The sequence below is a fragment of the Malania oleifera genome, chromosome 2 (genome assembly GCF_029873635.1).
Source record: "Malania oleifera isolate guangnan ecotype guangnan chromosome 2, ASM2987363v1, whole genome shotgun sequence".
NCBI lineage: Eukaryota > Viridiplantae > Streptophyta > Magnoliopsida > Santalales > Ximeniaceae > Malania > Malania oleifera.
In genome coordinates this window covers 23,371,324-23,389,398 of record NC_080418.1, presented here as the reverse complement: position 1 = coordinate 23,389,398, position 18,075 = coordinate 23,371,324, and the positions used below count along the sequence as shown (strand labels likewise).

Here is an 18,075-nt window from a genome sequence, read left to right as displayed (position 1 = left end):
TATTAGATTACCACTTCACCTAAAAGCTTAAGTTGTTAGGTTGTGGGCCAACAATGTATCTCAAGCTTTAACACTTGCATGTGCAACCCAACAGTACATGGAGAAATAAACACATGATAGATAACACCCATTACAGGGAATAATTTTTTAGACAACAAACAATAAACGTGAGCAACAAGACTAGAACCCAAGACCTCCTAGTAACCTTGCTCTGATACCATGTTCGATTACCACTTTACCTAAAAACTTTAGCTGTTAGGTTGTGGGCCAAAAATGTATATCAAACTTTAACATACACATTTTTTTCAACATAGTAGCACTGTACGAATTAAGTGCACATTTCATCTCAAACAAGTGCCAAATTCCAGCTTGGCCAACCACTGCTTAATGCGGGAATACCCACGAGTGCCAAATTCTAGCTTGGCCAACCACCACATAACGTGGAAATACCCTTTGGAGGTTTAGGGCTTTTCAACCAAGGGAGACACAATTCCTACTTGCTCAAATTCCACAATATCACAGCCACAAACAACACATAGTACCAACTATTTCACGCATAAGCAATTCAACATATGCACTTATGCCATAGCAAGTAAAACCACCATACCTACGAGATGAATATCTATCACATGAAAATCACCCAACTAGACAAAATATGCTATGATAACCAAATAGAACATATATGCAGCCATATCAAAATAACAAGTCTAAACCCCTTATTAGGAATCAATTCCATGCAAGTTTCTACCCTTATTTCCTTTGAATACCCAAAATTCCTAGGTGAATAAATGAAAATTAAGAACACCTACCTTGACTTCCATCTTCTTCAAACTTTGTTTATGTTTCCCTCCAAATTTCCTGTATTTTCTCTAAATAACCCTGATTTTCTGCAGAGTTATCTCTCTCTCTCTCTAGAACTAGGGTTTACATAGAGTCTGAGGTATTATTTTCTGTGTTGAGGCTGCTCAGCAGGACCAGAAAGGTCAAGATAGTAGCTAATTGCTGCCAGTTGCTAGCCAAGTGTCTCCTTCTAGGATGGAAACATGGAAGGATTGCAGCAGTTGGTGGCAACAAGGTCCTCCAATGCTACCATCTGTGTGCTAAGTGTCGGCTGTTGGTCTTCAGAGTTGCTAGTTGGCTGTTGTTGATTTGTAGTGCTGCTAGGTGTCACTTGGTTTCAGCATGCCACATCATGTCTTTTTTTTTTCTTTGCCCCAACTCTTATGTTATATATGTTTTAGCATATCCCTCATAATTTCCTTTCATCTAAGCCCCTCCTATCACTAATAAGTAACATGGAATTCCCAGTATCAATTAACACAACTCAATTAATGAATAACATGGCTAGTATGGACTTGTTTAATGCAAAAAAAAGCAAGTCATGCTAATTTATCAATGTAGTTTAGATTTAACGTGGCCTAAAGGGTAAGGTTATCACATTAGTCTTCTTCATTAGTGCTATTGTGGCCTATTTAATTACAACTAGACTTCTATTCCAAACTGCTTTTATCGTCCTCACCATGGGTTATTGATTATAGTGCCTCCTCCCATATAACAGGCAGTCCTAGCATAATGCAATCCTTGAAACCTGTTATTTTGCACTATAAGAATCTGTTTTTGCGAGGTTTACTTGAATGACTTTATGTTTGCATGCCTAGTATAACCAATGAGTAGTTTAGAACTCATAATTATAAGTTTCTGAATATGCCTTATTTTTTCAACATGTCATTTATTTATTTTAAAAATTTCCTAATACATTAAAGCCTTAAAGATTAAGCCTCATGTCACAATTGGGTATATATTAAGGAGATCTTGGTGATATAAAGATGGTTTAGGTTTCAACCGTGTGAGATGCCTTTTATAGGGCAAAACCATGATGCGTTAATGTAGAAAATACGAGTTGTGGTGAGACCATTTGTATGAGAGCCATGGGTTCTACCATGTGGGTGGATCTTGGGAGTGGACCACTTTGTTGGAGGCACTAGATTACATATGAGGGAGCCTATCACAACCCTCATCAGACATTTACTGGGGCAATCTTGGACAACGATAGTTCATATTGCAACCTTACAAGGCATCTTTTAGAGGGTAAAATCATGATGCCTAATGGGTCAAAGTATATGATACCTCACAGAAGTTGGGCTGACACCTAGACTGCTACCCCCCATTTGGTTTGCAGAATGAAATCGAAGTAGGAAAGGAATCGAGGGAGGAAAGGAATCAAGGTAGGAATGGAATTGCTTCTAGAATCCGATTATTGCGTTTGGTAGTAACATGGAATGACTATAGGAATTCAGTTTCAATATCTTTCCAACATTTGGTATTCTTTAATAGCTTCTATAAGGAACGAAAAATAAGTCATTTTTTTATTAAAAAATTAGTAATACATAATTATTTAATTTTTTAGTATTATTTTTATTTTTGTAATAGTGATTTTTATTATTTTTAAATTTTTAATATTATTTTTTGTTGTTGTTGTTATTATTAATTTTTATTTTTATACTAATTATTATCCATAAAAATGATAATTATTATTTTTCCTTTTTATTATTGTTATTGTTCTTTTTGTTATTATTATTTTTATAGTAATAATTATTATTGTCATATGTCATACATAATTATTTAATAATAATAATAATTATTATTATTATTATTATTTTATAATAGTGATTTTTATTAGTTTTAATATTATTTTTTATTGTTTTTATTACTATTTTTTATTTTTATACTAATTATTATCCTTAAAATAATAATTATTATTTTGCCTTTTCATTATTGTTATTGTTCTTTTTATTATTATTATTTTTAGTATTTTTGTAATAATTATTATTTTTGCATTTTTTATTTTCCTTGTTATTACTATTTTATAGTAATAAACATTATTATTAGTTTTTTATTATTGTAACTGTAATTTTTATTAATTTTTATTGTTTTTATAATAATAACAATTAGTATTATTATTGTTGTTGTTTTTGTTTGATTATTATTATTTTTATTATTTTATAATAGTGATTATTACTGTAATTATTATTTTTTATTGTTGTTATTACTATCTGTTGAATAATTGGGTAAAATGGAAGACCTTAACTCAATGATAGGTCTCTCCCTCAATTTATAATATATGTAAAGTACAATAGGAATTACCATAATACCCTTACTAACTTACACTTACTAAAAACTAAACTCTAATAATTAATAATAATGCTAAATGACTAAATAATCATTAACACTCCCCCTCAAGCTGGAGCATATAATATCATATGCTCCTAGCTTGTTACAAATGAATTTCACATGAGCACTTCCCAAGGCTTTCGTGAACAAATCAGCAAGCTGAAACTCGAACTTCACATGAGTAGTTGTAATGAGCTTCTGTACAAGTTTCTCTCGAATAAAATGGCAATCAACTTCAATGTGCTTTGTCCACTCATGGAAGACGGGGTTGGAGGCAATATGAATAGCAACTCGATTATCACACAAACTCTATAGGCTGAGAATGTGGAAAACCTAGTTCTTTCAACATGTTCTTCAACCAAACAAGTTCACATGTAGTTAGCGCCATAGCCTTGTATTCTGACTTAGCACTCGACTTGGCCACCAAAGTTTGTTTCTTACTTTTCTACCCAATTGTTGATCATCGGTCAGAAGGTGACCCGGCCAATCTGCATCTATATAATCCCTGAATATGAGTGTGACCCCGATCTTGATATAAAATACCTCTCACTGGTACACCTTTGAGATATCTCAAAGCGTGAATTACTGCATCCCAGTGACTTGTTCTCGGGGAATCGAGAAACCGACTCACAACACTTGTTGTGAAGGATATATTTGGTCAGGTGACTGTAAGATAATTCAACTTTCCAACAACTCTCCTATACTGACCTGGGTCAGGCCACAAACTACCCATATCTGGCTCTAACTTACTATTGGGATCCATGGATGTATCAATAGGTTTGGATCCCAACAGCCCCATCTCATCTAAAAGATCAAGAACATACTTTCTCTGTGACAATATAGTTCTTGTACAAGATTTTGATACTTCTATATCCAAGAAGCTATGATACTTCTATACCCAAGAAGTCCGTGGTCTGAAACTTAACTCTGTAGGAAAAACTTTAGGTCTTGGATGCCTTGATCATCATCACCAGTGATCACAATGTCATCCACATACACAATAACCAAAATCCTGCTAGATGGAGTGTGACGACAAAAAACAGAGTGATCTACTACGCACCCATGAAGGCCAAACTCAAGTACTATAGCACCAAAATGGCCAAACCATGCTCTTGGAGATTGTTTTAATCCATACAATGATTTCTTAAGTCGACATACTGAGCCTGACTCCCCCTAAGCAACAAACCTAGGTGGTTGGTCCATATATACCTCCTTATGAAGATCACCATGTAGGAAAGCATTCTTCACATCTAACTGATGTAAAGGCCAATGACAAGTGATAGCTAAAGAAATGAACAAACGTATTGAGGCAAGTTTAGCGACTGGAGAGAATGTGTCTAAATAATCCAAACTATACACATGATTATACCCTTTAGCAATGAGGCAGACATGCAAAGGAGCCACATAACCATCAGGATTGATTTTCATAGTGTACACCCAGCGACAAAAAACCACAGCCTTATCAAGTGGAAGAGGTACAAAATCCCAAGTATCATTATCATCTTGTGCACGCATCTCTTCAACCATTGCCATCCTCTACCCAAAATGGGATAGGACTTCAAAAATAGATTTTGGAAGAGCAACGGAAGATAAAGTACTAACAAAACAGTAATAAGAGGGTGACAAGAAATTATAACAAGCAAAATTAGAGAGCGGATGTTGGATACAAGAGCGTTTACCTTTTCGAACAGCTATAGGAGGATCAACATCATGGGAAATAAGATCATCTGACGACGGAACTAGAGGCACAGTAGTAGAAGCTGAAGGAGGCACTTCCCCCTTGAGTCGCCATGTGTATGCCTGCAAATTGAGATGATCCAAGTGAGGAGAAGGACTCAAACTAGATGAAGATGCATACCGATTGGGCATAGATACTAGGTTTGGATCTGGAATGCAAGGCAGAGGAAGAGATACATCAAGATCAACAGAACTCAAGGAATTAGAGTAGTATGGTCTAGACTCAAAGAAGGTGACATCAACAGAGACAAAAATCGATGTAAAGTAGGACTATAACATTGATATCCTTTTTGAGTATAGGAATAGCCCAAAAAGATACATTTGGTAGCATGAGGATCCAACTTATCCATTCCTGGAGTTAACTGATGGACAAAGGACACACAACCGAATATTCAATGGGAAGGGAGAACAAAGGAGCCTTAGGGAAGATAACTGAATATGGGATTTTTCGGTCAAGGAAAAAGGATGGCATTTTATTGATGAGGGAGCAAGCTATTGGCACATGATCACTCCAAAAAACTTTGGTGGCATTCATTCGATACAATAGGGTATGAGTGAATTCAAGAATATGTCTGTTTTTCCGCTCTACAACCCCATTTTGTCGTGGAGTGTGAGCATAAGAGGAATGATGGATCATACCAGAGTTAGTCATATAAGTACTGAATTGGGTACTAAAGTTTTCCTTAGCATTATCACTGCGAAGTATTCTGACTGGCATATCAAATTGAGTTCTTATTTGGGAACAGAAGGCACGAAAGATATCAAATAACTCTCAATGATCTTTCATTAAACATAACCAAGTAATCCTAGAGTAGTCATCAACAAATGTAACAAAGTACTGAAATCCCAACTTTAATGTCACATGACTAGGACCCCAAATATCGGAATGGACTAGCATGAAAAGATTAACCACTCGTTTGTCAACTCAAGAAGCAAAGGGAACACAATGATGATTGTCTAATTGACAAGACTCACACTCAAGATTAGACAAAAAACTCAATGTACGAACCAACTGTTTCAACTTGTCCAAGGACGGATGACCAAGGTGACATTGGATTTGAAGCTGTGTAGCTGCGACTGTGCAGGCAATGGGTGGAGAAGGTGACTCAAAGTAGTAAAGTCCACGAGCCTTACGTCCTGTGTCAATTGTCTTTCTTGTCTTTAGATCTTGAATTACAACAAAATCAGGAAAAAATGTGACAAAATAATTTAGTGACTTTGTAAGCTTACTAACTGACATGAGATTGAAAGGAGATTTAGGAATGTATAAAGCAAAAGAAAGAGAGATGGAAGGAGTAGGATTTACTGTTCCTATCCCCTTAACAAAAATAGTGGACCCATCAGCAAGGGTAACTTGAGGTAGGTTTTTAGGAATTGGAGATCAGAAAAGAGGTTGGTTGCACTTGTTATATGGTCAGTGGTAGCAGAATCGATAACCCAAGGAATAGTAGGAAGGATACCAGATGACATATAGACTGTAGGATTACCTTTCTGGGCAAAAGATGCCATGTGAGAAGATGCTTGTTGAGATGATTGGTACTGTAGAAACCTTGAATACTCCTCTGATTTAGTCACAGTATGCGGTTCACTCAAGCAAGTGATTAATGAAGGAACCATACTTTTGGGATTTGCAAACTCCATCTCAACATTCACAAACTCAGATCAATGACCATAAGATTAATTGTTCGAACAATCGGAACAACCATGAACAAGGTGACCAACGATGAACAAGTCACAAATAAATCAGTACAAAACTGCCACAGCACCAAGAAACTCAAACACAGCCCCAAGAAAGCAACTCACAGCACTGAAACAATTGGAGAAGTGAACCACTGAAACTAACATGGAGAAATCACCAACTAACTCATATAACACTGCCATAGCCTCACAAAAAACAGCTTATTAGCACTGTCACTATTCCAAGAAAGTCACCAATTACTGTTACTAACACTGAACAAGAACTGATGAATTACCACTAGTGCATGGTCAAACAAAGATTGAATCTTTGAGCAAAACACATGTCCAACAGCTTGATATTTTGATATATGGAAGGAATTAGATCATGAATCAAAAAGCACAGAAAATCCCACTGTTTCAGACCCACTAAACTCAATAACCATTGATAAACTGTTTCACGAAGCATCAACAACCATTCCTTGGGTGTCGCACTTGAGCAATTAAAAAAGGTGAGATCTTTGGGCAAAAAACATCACAGAAAAATCCAAAAAACATGTTAATAGAGAGATTGGATCACTGCTTGATCATTTCAGGTCAAAACCATGCCTGAAAGTGGCTTCACGCGCCAGCGCATGGAGTTGGCCCTGGCAGGCTTTGTCCGGCACGTGAGGGCACATGGGACACTGCCTGTAGGTGGGATTTCAGAGGGAGGCAGATCAGCAGTGTCTGTGGGTGACTATGGTGTTGGTTTTGACAAATCTATAGTGGATTTGATGTTCTCGAATTGGCAGTGTTGCCCAGAAAATTCCAGTGACTGGTCTGAATTTCTGCTGCTGCAGGCTGTTTTCTAGGGTTATAGTATCGCTGAAAAATCTTCTATGATGATAGACATGCAGTGGATTTTAGGTTTCAGGCTTCGGTTTGATGGTGGTGGTAAACACTTAGGGTTTAGGTTTCAGAACCATGCTCTGATACCATGTTGAATAATTGGGTAAAATGGAAGACCTTAACTCAATGATAGGTCTCTTCCTCTATTTATAATATATGTCAAGTACAATTGGAATGACCATAATACCCTTAATAACTTACACTCGTTACAAACCAAACTCTAACAATTAATAATAATGCTAAATGACTAAATAACCATTAACACCATCTTTTATTATTTTTATAATAATTATTTTTTCCTTTATTATTATTATTATTATTATTGTACTTGTTATTATTTTGCAATAATAAATATTATTCTTATCATAGTTATCATTAGTTGTTATTATTTTTATATAAATTATTATCCTTAAAATAATAATAATTATTTTGTCCTTTTTCGTTATTTATAATGTTCTTGACTTTATTATAATTATTATTTTAATTGTAATAAATATTATTATTAGTTGTTATTATTGTTATTGTAATTATTATTAGTTGTCATTGTTCTTATAACAATAATAAAAATTAGTATTAATATTTATTGTTGTTTTTGTTTGATTATTAATTTTTATTATTTTCATAATTGTGATTATTAAAAGTGTAATTATTATTGTTTATTGTTTTTATTATTATTTTAATTGTTTTTATAATAATTATTATTGTTGAAATAATAATATTTACTTTTGCCTTTTTTTTATTATTATTGCTCTTCTTGTTATTACTTTTTACAGTTAACAATAAAAAAAATTATTTTTATTGTATTTATTATTAGTCATTATTTTTTATTATTTTTATAATAATTATTATTCTTAAAATAATAATTATTATTTTGGTCTTTTTTATTATTAATATTGTTCTTGTTGTTATTATTACTTTATACTAATAAATATTATTTATTGTTATTGCAATTGTCATTAGTTATTATTTTTATTATAATAGTAATAATAATTAGTATTAGCATTTGTTGTTTTTAGAATTGTTTTATTATAAAATGAGTCTAATTCCATGGAATGAAGATTGATTCCAGCCATTTTGAACTAGAATCTTGATTCCCCATTCGCAGGAATCACATTCCGGCCGGAATATGATTTCATTCTTAATTTCACAAACCAAATGCAGGAATGCGATTCCATTCCTGAGATATGATCCTATTCCAGGGCTGATTCCGGAAACCAAACGGGGAGCTACAGCTCACCTCTGAGGGTTAAATGCATTGCATTACGATTGTTCACCTTTTAAAACATTGACGTCTACTATTAACCCTAATGTGCTTGCAAAGGAATCCTATTGTTTAAACCCAATTTTCCAAAAGGAATTGGCTTTTAATAAAGAAGAAACATCCCTAGAATAAATATATTATACAATTCATAACTTTTGATTTTCAAGGGACTTCACAAAATGAAAGAAAATGAAAATAAAATATTTTATATTGGGCCCCAAATATGGGATCCACAATTAGACATCATCAGTGGCTAGTCCTTCCCTAATAGCTTAAGCTTTCAGGGCAAAGGTGTATTTCAAGGGTCAACTTGGGCAGCAGCATCTAAAAGATTTGAACCGTGGTTCCCAATTTGGGGCTGTGACTGGAGATTTAATAGGTCAAAGCCCATTTTCCCAGGTGGTAACTTAACATATGTTTTAAAGGAAATGAGAAATTAGTGAAAATGAGAAATGAGTGTCATGAAGGAAATGAGAAACTGATAAAAAGATCAAGTGAAATGAGACACAGAGTGTTCAAAAGGAAGTATTCTACCCAATCTGACTTCAGCAATGGAATTTTTTCAGGAGAACCGAAAAGAAAAAATTGAAGTGAAATGTGAAAAGACTGTAGTACTCTAACCTGTTTGACCTCAGTATTGGAATTTTGACAAGCGAACCAAAACGTTCGACAAGTTCCCCTTCAAATTCTTTACGACTCTGGAAATGGAAGCAGAAGAGTTTGAGAAAACAGCTTGGCATTGGCTACACATTGCTAACAACAAACACCACCATACCTTGCCATCATGGATGTGATAAAACATTAGCAGCACATAACCAGCATTTGGAGATGCCTTATCAAGATTTCCCTTCAAATGTTTCGACATGAAGGAAAGAAGCATCAGAAAGAGTCATTCATATTTGGAGAATATAAGTGCATATAAATTCGAAGGCAAGACAAGAAAGATGTACTGGATGATAATCTCTTTGAAGCACACGAGACATGAAAACAGCCAGCGCATCCAGGCAGAACGGTTTTGAATCAGTTCCTGCACATTTAATAGAACAGGATGGCTACCACAGTTGACAAATGACATGTGAAATGAACAAACAGTAAGCCTAAAACTATAACTATTGCCACTAGAATTCAACTGCAATAACTACCACTTCCTACTTAATTAGGATGCATTCCTCTATAAATAGTTGTGAGAAATCAGGAAGGATGACAGCACAAGGTCTAGATGTTGAAAGGTATGCAAGTCACAAATGAGACCCCTCTACATGGGTCATTAGAAGATCCATCTAGTTTTACAATTATCAGTACAAATACAAGTATATAGACTCTGATAAGGTATTCATGCAAGTCACAATAGCAGGTACTAAAGTAATAGAAAGCAGGAAGTTCAAATAGAAATACAAAGCAGGGAGGGGGATTCTCCAAACTAAGGAGAAAGTGCGTCTGAATTTTAAGAAAGTACCAAAAAGAGTTACATGAGCATCATAAGTAAATCAGAAGCTTTGACAGCTCACAGTTAGTGTATAGGAACTAAAAAGTGACAATTAGAAATTAGAAAGTATATGAAACCTATTCAATACCTATAAAAGACAGAAATTATAGTAAAAATATATCATTCTTATCCATAAAAGTTGTTATTTTTCAGTCACTCATTTCTAGTTTTCAGGGACATTGTTCATCTATATAAGCAATGTGTCATCTCTACCCATTAAATAAACTTTTAACAATTTTAAAAGCACAATTCTAAAATGAAGCTGTAACATTTTTGTAAGATTTAAAAACTACAGAAAAGACTTTTAACAGCTAACAGAACAAAAAAGGTCAGAAGAGTGCAGTTTTGAAATTCTCTTTAAAGTAACATTGATATCATGCACTGCCCCTGCCAGGAAAAGGAGAACATACAGTGGTACAGAATAGTCTAAGTTCTAGAAGCAGAGAAAATCTATACTTTTAAACAGAGGTTGCAAGAAAAACTAATCATATGTAGCCAAAGAATCTGTATGAATGATATTAAAGTTTTACAGATTCAGGAGCAACAGAAGATACTGGCCTTCAGAGTCAGGTACAACTGGAACTGCTGATGCTCCTGTTTTTCTGCAAATGTCCTCGATCTGAAGAAGTAGAAATTGACCATCAGAAAGTGAATCTAGATGTAAGACCTAGAGCATAAGGCTCCCATGCAATATTGCGGGTCTTTAGAGGGCATGAATTATGCAGCTTTGCTCCACATTTTTGATTGGTTGTTTCCAACCACTGAAATATATGCTGCATTCCTAACTGCTTCAAAAGGATCCCCCACACACCTCCCCACCCACTTTGGTGATGCAATTCATAGGTACACTTCACTCAAAGTCTCAAATATTGGCACTAGATGGACCAGGACAGCCCTTTAAGATTTTTGAATGGGAAGGGGGTGGTCAGATATACTGTATTGCACCATCCAAAATTTCCCTTCTATAGCTCAAATAGACAAAAAATTACAATGAAATTCTAGGCAAAGTCCTTTGTCTGTTCAGTTTTAATCTAGTTTTTCCAATGATGCAGTGAGATCTAAAAATTCTTTGCATGAATCATGCAGGCCACATGGTAGAAACATTTGCAGTTATCCACGAGACATAAGAATTTGTCAGCAGGCCTTATTATCTTTTCTTCTATGCAAGTGCCATCAGTTATGGATGATTCTCTAATATTTGCAGTACAATTATGAGGCGCCAGACTAACATTTGAGATATTGGAACCCAAGAGACTAAGAATCTGTGAAGCAGAGCCACAACACAGACATGATTATGACAAGACATGGATGGGTGGACATTTCAAACCCTCAAAAAAGTAGGACGTGGTACTGCAACTAATAGAGTATATATATTTTCACATTAATAAACACATTATATAAGACAATTCATTTATACAAGAAGAAATGGCCAAAATAATTCAATATATAATACAAGATTTTTTGTCTTTCCTTCCCTATAAAATAATTGTTCCAGTTTTCTATTGCAAAAGGCAATTAATGTTATAAACTACTTTTAGACAAGTCAATATCATGATTTTTTTCCCTTAACATATATAATATTAGATTGATAAATTATAGGAAAAACTATTATTAATTTGTAAGTTGTGCATGTAGTGGAGAGCAATTGCCATCTAGTTTCAGATAAGTATCTAATATTAAAGATAAGCAGCAAACAGTCCACAAGCTCCCATGCCAATTGGGGGTCTAAGGAGAGCATGATGTATGTAGCTGATAGCTCTATCTTAAATATTGGGAGAGGCTTGAACTTGTGACCTTGAGGTTTGGGTGTGACGTCGTAGTTAGGCCTAGTGTCACAAGCCAAGCTTGTTTAGGGCATTATGCTTCCCTATGACCATTTGTCTTTCTTACATGGGATGGGTAACCACCATGTAGGTTTTATTCTTTTGAGTAGGATAATGCTTTAGGAAAAAATGGGAGTATGACTCAACCATTTCAATATTTCCTAGCAAGTGCTAGAATAGTGTAGAAAGTTTCTTTAGAGGAGGGTGAGTTTTCATTAGCCATTGTAAAACTCATTAGCATTTGTAAACGTGTTTAGCCAACTTGCCTCCCTCGCTAAACACATGTTGCCTACGGAGGTGTGAATAATGAATTGGGCTGCTTTATATTTACCACATGACTTTCTACTTTCATGCTTGTTTTCTACTTCTACTTGTATTTGATGGTTGATATTTTGTTTGTGCTGTGAAACTGTGGTATCCTTTTGAACGTCTAGTTAATCAAGAGTGCTATAATTAGTGTCGCATGACCAATTACAAGGTTTGTAAGTGTTTGGCCCGTGATAGTTGCTACCAAAGCTTGGTTAATTGCTTCAGGAATTCAACTGCCTTCACATTATGGGATTTTGTGAAGCATTGGTAAGAGACCATGCTACACATCAATGCCAAGAGATTTGATGTGCTAGAGGCACAGGCTGGGACAACTAACAATGTGGCCATGGAATGGCTAAACTTGCTGAATGTTTTGATGAATTGAAAGGATCACAAAAACATCAACAAGGTTCCATTGTGGAATTGTCAGAGGATTTCTGCACCATGGTAGAAAATTTACAAATCCACATGAATGAGCTTCCTACCAAGATGAACTTGATGGTTCGTGTTGTTGGGAATTCCAAATCTACATTGTAGAATATTGAAGAACAAGGGTGCTAGAAACACGCACATATGAGGGCGTTCTTGATGCTAAGGAGTTGGAGAACTTCTTATTTGACATGGAGCAATACTTTCATGCAATGAGGATTGACTTGGAGGGGGAAAAAGTGTACATGGTGACTATATACTTGACTGGTGACACTAAGTTGTGGTAGCAAATCAAGTACGATGAAATTCAAAATGGAATTGTCTAATTGATAGTTGGACATACTTGAAGAAAGAGCTCAAGGCCCAATTTTTTGAAGAGCTTGGCGCAAATTGCGAGATCTTAAGCACACTGGTATAAATATTATGTGAAACAATACTCTTGCTTTGATGTTGGATATATAGGACATATCAAAGAAAGACAATTTCCTTAAGGGATTGAAATTGTGGGCAAGGGCTAAATTTCATTGATAGAGTGCAAGACTTGCCTATTGCACAACCTACCGCAAAACGCTTGATTAACTAAGCTGGAGAGATTTTCACAATCTACAAATAGAGTGGCATGTTGGGTGGAGATAGTGGAAAGTCTTTTAAGAGGGACAAACCCAAAAGTGGGGTATTTGAAATCAAGGCATTAACTTTCAAAGGAAGCTTTTAATTGTCTCGGTGATTCAACACAATAAGAGGTAAGAGTTAGTTGGCATGTTTCTTATGTCGAGGCCCGCACAGGGTTATTGATTGACCTTACAAAATCATTGCTCAATGCCTTGCAAGCTTCCATTATGAAGGGGACACAAGGATGGGATGCGGATGAGGAGGAAACTCTAAGGATGGGTGCAACGTGGTTATCCAATGTGCTGGAGAGGCGGACTAGAGAATCAAAAGTTACCTAGGCTAAAAGGTTAACATTAGTGGATTTGTGGAACAATGTGAAGAGCACTCGTGCTATAGTGGATGCTAGAGCTACCCATAACTTTGTCTCATAGGTGGAAGCGTAGAGACTCAACTTGAACTTAAAGAAAGGCTTAGTATGTATGAAAGTGATTAACTCCGCAGTTTAGCCTACTTCAAGAGTAGCCAAGCAAACAACTATGGACAGTGGACAGGGCATGTGAATTTCACAACAGTGTTGATGGATGATTTCAAAGTGATACTTAAAATGGAATTCTTGATGGGAGATCACCCTTATATGGTGCAAGCCATTGCAAAGAAAGGGGAGGATGAAAAGTTCCTCTTAGCAATGCAACTCAAAGAGGGATTGAGAAGATATATTTTGCCATGTTGGTGGTGAATGAAGCAGGCCAAGGTCAGATGCCTACTGCAATCCAATATGTGTTGGATGACATTATTTTCTACAGTTCCACTTTGGAGAAACGTGAAGAGAATCTATGAAAGGTGATTGACAGTCTAAAGGAGAACAACCTTTCTGTGAAGAAAGTTGTCAGAAGAGAACATGTTATTTTAATAATTAGGATGTGCTAATTGGGGTATTTTTGTCCTTAATACTTTATTATTATTAATAATATATAACAAGGCATACCTGGAGCTGTACGTAGACTCCAGGAAACTGCTGCTTAGTTCTTTCCTCTCTTTTTCTCTTTCTTCTCTCATTCTCTTCTTCTCTCCTCCATCTTTAACTTTACAACATGGTATCAGAGCACTGATCTCCTTCAAATCTGATTTATCTGAAGGTTTTGGTACTCTTTTTTGTTGCCTTTTTTCCCTTTATGCTCCCGTAATCAGTCCTCAAATCTGATTTTTCAGTTGGTTTGACAGCTGTTTAAGGACAGCCTTGGCAGGAATCTGTGTGTTTTCTTGGTGATTTGCTGATGTGAACTCAGTTATACTCTGTTTCTTGTATGCTGCTGCTGTCCCTCTGTCACTTTGTTTGTGGTTTGCTAATGATGCTGTTTTGATGACACGTATTCATGATGGATTGCTTGCAATATTGTACAAATTACTGGTCAGTTTTGATTGGTGTTCAAATATTTATTTCCTGTTCTTCTCTGCATTCATTTCCAATTCCTGCCAACTGTAATGCCTGGAGCTGCTGCCAGGTTGTCTATTAAATGCCTGCAGTACTTTGCTGTGGTCTGCCCTGTTCTTGGTGATTAAGTAATTCCTCCTAGGATATTGTAAACTCAGTTTTGTAGTCATAGCTGCCAATTGAAGTTCTGGATATTTTGGATTTTGGGGAGTTTGAAGTGTTTTAAGTTCTGGTTTTTTTTTTTTTAAATCCAGAAAGTGCTGTTTGTGTTAATGTGTGCTGCCTGACTGCTCAAGCTCCTTCCCGCAATAAGTCAGCCATGAATACTACCTCTAACTGTAGTAGGGAAAGTTCTGAAGGACGAGGAAGAGGTTTGGATTGTGGTCGTGGCTGCGGTTGTGTAATATGATGAGGAGTTCAATTCTGGCATTTGAACACATTCTAGCAAGGAAAGTCATACCATTTATCACAGTTGGGATCTTCTTGGGAAACCATCCTGGGCCAATAAGTCACTTGCGAAAGTCGATTATGCTATTGACACTTCAAACACACCGAGCCACTCCACGAGGGAGTTGAGTATACCATCCACCGTATCCTGAGAGGAGTTTAACAATCTTTTTTGCATAGTTCAGTAACTCCAAACTTAGTCTTTTACATCTAGTACTACTGTGGCCCATTCACATACAACCGGGCTTCTTGCCTCTACATCCTCGTAACCTTGGGTTATAGATTCTGGTGCCTCCTCTTATATAATAGGTAGTCCTAATTTATTTAGTCCTAAACCCCACTACTTTGCACTCTAATGTCAGTCCTGCTGATGGTTCAGTTATACTGATTTCTAGCTCTGGCAATAGTCTCTCAAATCTTCTATTCTTCTTTCATCTATGTTATTTGTGCCTAAATTCCCCTTGAACCTGCTATCAGTTAGTCGGTTAACTATCATAACTGTTCTATGACCTTCTTTCCTTCTCATTGTATTCAGGATCTCTAGACGAAGAAGAGGGTTGGTGAAAAGCTTGAGAAGAATGGCCTGTACTATTTCAATGGCGGTCATGGTGGGTCCAATTCTTGTTATATGACTTCCTCAGTTTCTACTCAAGGTGTTTCTTTTGATCAATGGCATCCTCGTTTGGATCATCCATCCCTTCAAAAACTACAACAAGTTTTTCCTTATGTTCAAGCCTGTTTCTTGTTTTGAGTGTTTTGCGTGTTAGTTGGGAAAGCATACCGGGACATCTTTCCATCTAAAGTCGAGTCTCATAGTAAATCATTGTTTTTTGTTATTCATTCATATATCTAGAATTGTGTAGAGTCAAGAATTTGATTGGTTATCAATATTTTCTGTCCCTAGTGGACGTTTTTCCATGTATAGCTTAGATCTATTTGTTAAAAGATAGGTCCAAATTTTTGAATGTATTTACTCAATTCTACTAGGAAATAAAAACTTAGTTTGGCATCCGTATTCAAATTTTTCGATCTGATAATGCACTTGAATTTGTTCAAAATGAGCTTCAATTCTTTTTGCTTGGCCAGAGGGATTATTCATCAAACATCAAGCATACACACATACCCCTCATTAGAATGGAGTAGCTAAATGAAAAAATAGACATTTACTTGACATACCACGGTCTCTACTCCTTCATATGCATGTTCCTAAAACCTTTTGGACCGATGCTCTTCTTACAACCTGTTTTCTACTAAAGAGGAAGCGCTCAAGTGTTCTAGGGGGACAAATTCCCTTCTCCACTGTGTACCCAAAAGCATCCATGTTCTCTATTGTGCCGCGTGCCTTTGGGTGCAAATGTTTTGTTTATGTTCCACACACTGGTCAGGACAAGTTCTATCATCATGCTGTTAAATGTTTCTTTTTTGGGTACTTGAGAACTCAAAAAGGATATAGACGTTATGATCCCCACATTCGTAGGAAATATGTTAGGGCTGATGTTACCTTTTTTTAGGAGTCACCTTAATTTTTCAGTGCTGGATCCCCCTTGGATGAGTTTATTTTGATTCTATCAATGATTTATGGTCCCATCCTCTTGTGTTGATCGTCCTGTTCCTACCCTTATCCCTTTCGATAAATCTTCTGGCCTTCTTCCAAATCCACTCGTTACTGATCTAGGGAAACAATTGAAGGTTTAGGAACAATGGAGAGCAAGAATATACATCACTACCATCATGTAGGCACCTCCTCTGTCCATCACTATTTCGAATTTTGGTTCTAAAGATCCATCCCAACGCGACTTGGATTTGCCCATTGCTCACTAGAAAGGTACTCAAACATGCGCTCAGCAATCCTTATTTTCTTATATTATCACTCATTATGTTTCAGTTCTTCACCTTCCTAGTCTTATGTGTTCTTTTACCTTGTCTATTCCCTCAATTTCTATCCCTTCCTCAAATGTTGAAGCTCTTGCTATCCCTCGGTGGAATCATGAAATGGATGTAGAAATGGATAACTTGACCACTCGAGGGACATGGGACTTGATGGCTCCATAGACAACTTAAGGCTCAGATGGTTGCCAAGGGATACACCTAAACATATGGTATGCTTATTTTGGGACCTTTTCTCTGGTTGCTCAATTAAATTCTATTTGTGTAATGATCTCATTGGCAGTTAATTTTTATTCGCCCTTATATCAGTTGGATGTGAAGAATGCCTTCTTGTATGGAGATTTGCAAGAGTAGGTATACATGGAACAACCTCCTAGGTATGTTAGGTTGCGTAAGGCCATTTATGTTCTTAACAGTCTCCTCGAGCTTGGTTTGTCAAATTTAGTGTTGTAGTTTCTGCATTTGGCTTTATACACTGCTACTCTAATCATTTGATTTTTGTTCAAAACAGAGACAGGTGTGGTGCTTCTAGTAGTTTATGTTGATGATATCATCATCACTGGAAACGACTATAGTGGGATTGCAAATGTTAAGTAGTGGCTTCAAGAAAAAATTCAAATCAAGGACTTGGGTATTCTGCATTACTTTCTTGGTATTGAGATTGTATGGTGTAGGAAAAGGTTGAATCTATCTCAACGAAAATATACGTTGCACTTGCTAAGTGAGACTAGTTTGTTGGGAGCTAAACTAGTTGATACTCTATGGGTCCCACTGTGAAGTTATCTAGGGATGTAGGACTGGACTTTGAAGACAAAAGTTGACACAAACAGTTGATTGGCAAGTTAATATTCTTAACTGTAACTAGATCTTTCATATCTTTTGTAGTGGGGTGGTGAGTTAGTATATGGAAAATCCC

The 18,075-nt window shown here is 36.1% G+C and overlaps 1 protein-coding gene across 1 annotated transcript in view; it reads right to left on the bottom strand.

Moving 5' to 3' along the window:
* Window positions 1-18,075, bottom strand: part of LOC131149844 (tRNA ligase 1-like) — a 160,916-nt gene that overhangs the window by 27,385 nt on the left and 115,456 nt on the right. Inside the window, exons 20-23 of the mRNA XM_058100609.1 lie at window positions 10,779-10,839; window positions 9,685-9,761; window positions 9,510-9,581; window positions 9,356-9,432 (exon numbers count right to left, since the gene is read on the bottom strand). Of these exons, the coding sequence (XP_057956592.1) occupies window positions 9,356-9,432; window positions 9,510-9,581; window positions 9,685-9,761; window positions 10,779-10,839 (287 nt within the window). The remainder of the gene's footprint in view (window positions 1-9,355; window positions 9,433-9,509; window positions 9,582-9,684; window positions 9,762-10,778; window positions 10,840-18,075) is intronic.